Source organism: Larus michahellis, chromosome W, assembly GCF_964199755.1.
Source record: "Larus michahellis chromosome W, bLarMic1.1, whole genome shotgun sequence".
Classification (NCBI taxonomy): Eukaryota; Metazoa; Chordata; class Aves; order Charadriiformes; family Laridae; genus Larus; species Larus michahellis.
This window is the reverse complement of record NC_133929.1, coordinates 9,733,016-9,738,075: the sequence shown is the minus strand read 5'-3', so window position 1 is coordinate 9,738,075 and position 5,060 is coordinate 9,733,016. Positions and strand designations below refer to the sequence as shown.

At 50.1% G+C, this 5,060-nt stretch overlaps 1 protein-coding gene across 1 annotated transcript; it reads left to right on the top strand.

Annotated features, from left to right (window-relative positions):
- The first annotated feature begins 887 nt into the window (after positions 1-887).
- LOC141735636 (adenosine 5'-monophosphoramidase HINT1-like) lies at positions 888-4,724 on the top strand. Its single transcript, XM_074568686.1, is given in 5 exon segments — positions 888-916; positions 2,307-2,406; positions 2,408-2,437; positions 3,469-3,573; positions 4,385-4,724. Coding segments are annotated over 5 exon segments (429 nt in total). The 3' UTR covers positions 4,550-4,724.
- Positions 4,725-5,060: the final 336 nt, after the last annotated feature.

The window sequence follows — 5,060 nt, the reverse complement described above, 5'->3', positions numbered from 1 at the left end:
CAGACATTCGAAGAAAATTAGAGAAACTAGAGGACTGGCAGGATCGGGGCCTGAACGAATTACTGAGGGAAGCTCAGAAAGTATATGTACGAAGAGATGAGGAGAAGGCTAAAGCAAAAGCTAAAATCATAGTAGCCACCATGAGGGAAGGAAATGTTCAGAAAAATCCCAGGGTGATGGGGGGGATGGGACGGAATCCTGAAAGGCCGGAGGAGACTTTTAGACGGAATCAGATCCCTCCCAGAAGGGGACCATCGGGAACTGAGAAAAGGAATGAAGGAAGTGGATGTTTCTATTGGGGGAAACTTGGGCATTTTAAGAAGGAATGTCCTCAAAGGGATAAAGATCAGAAAGTGTTTAAAGAAATTGAGGATTAGGGGTGTCAGGGGCTCTACCTCCTGGGGGATAGTTATCACCTTGAGCCCTTGATAAACCTAAAAGTAGGCCCCCAGGAGGAAGTATTAGAATTTCTAGTAGATACAGGAGCTGAGCGAACTTGTGTTTGTAACATACCTAAAGGATGCATTATAAGTAAAGAAGTAATTAATGTAACGGGAGCAAACGGGGAAAGTTTTAAAGCCCCGGTGATCAAGCAGGTGGTTTTTGAAGGTAATGACAAAATAGGTGTAGGGAATATTTTGCTAGTGCCTGGAGCTGGGTGCAGTCTGTTGGGAAGAGACTTGCAGATCCAGCTGGGGGTTGGAGTAATCCCCGAGGAGGGGAAAATGATTGCAAAAATACTAAGATTAAGTCAGGAGGATGAATCCAAAATTAATCAGCAAGTTTGGGCTGTGGCTGGTAACAGAGGAGGTCTGAATATCCAACCAATCAAAGTTTCTATAGAAAGGGAAAATCACCCCATACGAGTCAGGCAGTACCCCATTTCAATGGAGGGGAAAAAAAAGGCCTCCAGCCGGTAATTGAAGGACTCGTCTCTGATGGGACCCTCGAACCCTGTATGTCTCCTCATAACACTCCTATCCTACCTGTAAAGAAACCTGACGGGACGTATAGGTTGGTGCAAGACTTATGGGAGGTGAATAAGAGAACTTTGACCCGGTACCCTGTTGTACCAAACCCTTATACCCTTCTGAGCAAAGTTCCCCCGGAACACAGCTTATTATTTCTTCCTTGCTTAATCCCTTGTTTTATACGCTTAATTATAACAGTAGTCCAAAGCATGCAAGTAGTTACCATACCCAAGAATCCAAAATTGGCAGCAGCAGGCTCAACTAAAAAGATAATGGTATTAAGGAGAATAAGAAATACTCCACAACAATTGGAAGAAGCAGAATCGATCTATGAACAAAACAAATGGATTAAGCAAAATGAAAGTTATGGCTCAAGCCAAATGTAGTATAAAAGACAAAAAGGGGGAATTGTGAAAAATAGTGAAGGTATTGTTGGCTTTCGCCATAATAACAAGGCTATAAATCTTTGACTTATAAGGATAACTAACCTTTAGTAAATTAGGAAACATGAGAAACCTCAAAGATAACAACTAACGGCAACTATGAAGAAAAACATCATGAAGAAAAACATCCGAGAGAAACAAAAGAGAACTTCTCCAAAAGACTCCACAAGTGATTAACAGAAGGAAACAGATGCATAGGAGAAGGGAGCTGATGATAATCGATCCTACCAGAAGGAAACAGATGCATGGGAAAAGGGAACTGAAGATCATCGATCCTCAGAAACAATTCAGAAGGAAACACACAAATAGAAGAGAAAAAGGACTAATAATAATCAATCATTACAAACAATTACTCTGTCCAAAAGAGTGAATACGTATGCAATATTGAATGTATATAAGACGTGGTTGAAGTGTTAGCTGGTGTGCCTCTGACTTGAGTCATGCACCCAGCGCTGTGCTTTTGCTTTATTGGCTCTGTCCCTATAATAAAATAAGTGCCATTTCTGTTTAAGGGATCTGGCTATTTATTACAGGGTGGAGTTGACGCGGTAATAACAGTCAATAGTACTTGTAGCTACAACAGCCTCTTCTGAGACCTCGTCGCCCGCCCACAGGGTCGCAGCACTACACGGCACGGATCCCTCCGCGGACTGGCCCAACGTCTTCTCCCTCCGCCCCCAGGTCGGATCCCTCCGCGCCCCCAGGGCACGCAAACTCCCTGAGCCCCGCTAAGCACCAGGTCGACGAGGGCGGACCCGCCGGGGGGCCGGGGACAAGCGAAAACGACAGACGAGACAGCCAATCGAGACGCGGGATCGGCCGGCGGCCATCTGGCGGCCCAATGGGCGCCGCGGAGGGCCTGGCCGAGTGGAGGAAGCGCGGGGGCGACAAGGGGCGTTGTCGTGGCCGACGAGGTTATTGGGGCGCGGGCCGCCCGGCCTGGTGCCGCTGCCACCCGCAGTGTTTTCGGGAAGATCATCGGCAAGGCGCTTCCCCGCCAACGTCGCCTACGAGGACGAGGAGGTAGCCGCGGCTTTGCTCTGAGCGCGGTTCCTCCTCCCTCCCCCCGTCCCCCCCTCCCCCCGCGCTCGCAGGCACCCTGAGCCGAGGACCCGTTGCGCGGTGCCCGGGAGCGCGGCAGGGCGGGTGGCGGCCTTGCTGCGGGCGGGCGGGCGGGCGGTGGAGGGACGGGGCCTCTCTGGGTTGTGGCGCTCTCTACTGCGCGATCCCTATAACATCGCGCTTCTTCGGTGCGGCCCCCCCGCCCCCGGCTGCCGCGGCGCGTACTGGGTTGCTGGTGCTGGCCGGCTCGCCTCGGTTCCCAGCCCCGCCGTGTCGCGTGCGCGCGTGCGTAGAGGAGGGCCTCTGACGGTAAGGCACTTGGTGGCAGCCGCAGACGTTTGCCGCGTGATATCCCTTTGGCACTGCAAGTCGTGCAAAGTTTGCTGCCGAGGGATGCGAGTGGTCCTACCTCGTGTAGGACGACAGTCTTGAAACCTTAGATTAAGCGCACGCAGTCAGTCTCCTCGGGGATTCCAGGCGTATGTATGTAAACGGTGAACGTCTGAGTGGTGACCGTAATGAGTTAGTTCTGCGTAGGAGAAACGCAGGTCTTGATGTGCCTCCTAATAGCACTGTAGAGATTTCGCAGCTCTGCTGTGCTAGGCTTTGGTTCTGCGCCCCCAAACTGGATTGTTACAGCTTTTCTTATTTTTCTTTACCAAAAAAGTAAATCCAGAAACTCGTCATCCTTAGGAAACGATCGACCCGAATTAAAACGTACTGGAGGTCGCTAGTCTGAAGTACTGGCCCGCCTCCTTGCCCCCATCACCTTGCATGCTGAATCCCACTTCTGGAGGGGGCTCTGTAAAGACGTTGTATTTTTTTGTACAGAAAGCATTAATATCGCGTAAGAAAAATCAACGTTTCGGCTTGCGTTTGGGGTATCCGGTAGTCTGCTTCTGTAGGAGTTCAGTGGGGCACATTGATTTGCTTAAGCTATTATTACCTTTCTCTGAAGCCAATGACGTTTTAACTGTTTACTCTTCCTCCAGCGCCTTGCGTTCCGTGATCTTTCACCCCAAGCTCCGATGCTTTTCCTAGCCATGCCTAAGGAGGCAATTATGAGCTTATGCGAAGCAGAAGATCCTGGTGAATGTGTAAGTACTGTGGAAGCTTTCTGTACGCTAAACTGTACCTGTCGTTAGTTCCTAATTTAGTAGACTCTTTCCCATCCCCCCTTTTCCCCTTGATAGGGCACGGTAGGCTGGTTTGGGTTTTCTGGCGCTATAATCTTTTCTCTCTGGCTTGTAATGGAGCTGAGCTTTTTGACCGAAAGTAGCGATATAAAGCAATGCTCATCCCTGGGTACGTACTCCTGGTGCAAAATGCAGTGTTGTTTTGGAGCGCAGGGTGATGCCTACTGTCACGGTTTAGAGCAAGAGGAGGAGTAGTACTTCTTCTAATACGGAGAAGAGGGCTTGGGGTTTTTGGCAGGTCGGGGGTGAGGAAGGGCAAAGCTGGTCGAGAGGTGCTGGATGCTTCGCTTTTGGCTATAAAAGTCAAGTTCAGAGACTCTGTAAACCCACGCAAAAGGCAGCCTGAAGCTTATTTTCCACCCGAGTTGCGTATGTTGCCTGAAGAGATAACGGGGGGCTTTAACCCGGAGACAAACTTAGCTTCTGTGGCTGTTTTGTAGTCCGTTACTGTCTAGCTTGAAAACAATTGCGTAGCCCTCTTTCTTCCCCCCCCCCTACAGTGTGCGTAATCGGTCTTTGTAGCTTTGCTTGGGAAATGCCGGTTGCAGGCGGACAGACAGTAATTTGAAGCGCAGTGGTTGAATTGCTAGGAGTTGGCTAACTGGTTTCTCTGGGTGCTTCTCTGCTCTCATTCCTCCCCTCCCTGCCCTCTCCCCTTCTTGTGTGTGGCTTTTTATTTTACTTATTTATGGTTTTGTACTTCCTTCTCCAGCTTCTTGGGCATTTAATGATTGTTGGCAAGCAGCGTGCTGCTCACCTGGGCCTGACCGATGGATTCCGGATGGTTGCGGATGAAGGGCCCGAGGGTGGGCAGCCTGTCTGTCACGTACATCTACGTATTCTGGGTGGCCGTCGGTTGGGCTGGCCGCCTGGCTGAGATTTTTGCACCGCAAGAGCTGCTGCACGTGTACGAATCGCCGCTGAATGGATTTCGTCTGTTGCCCGTCGATCTAGGCACTGTTGATGTCGAATGTTTTGTGCCGCGTGTCTGTGGAAGGTAATAAAAGCTGTGAGCAGCAGTTGCACAATAAAGATTTAGCATGGGGATCTCACCTCCGTCTTGTGCGTCTTACTGAGGGAAATAGTTCCGCAAGTTAAAACGGCGTCTCCCCGGAGTGTAAGTACGTGGACTGTGTCGGTCTGTTAACAGTGTTCTATAGATAGATAGTGATTTGGCCAGTCATTTGAAGCGTGACGCTGGGACGGCTTAGCAGTCTCCTGCGTCCTGTAGGAAGCAGACTCTTGGCTCTTTGGAAGCGGTACGCAAATGTACGTAAAGCCAGTGTAGGCGGCTGCTGCTGCAACACCTTTAGAAAATACTGTATGCGACGCTACAGGCATGCCATACAAGGGTGCTTTCGGCACAGTGCAATGCGTTGGAAGCATCC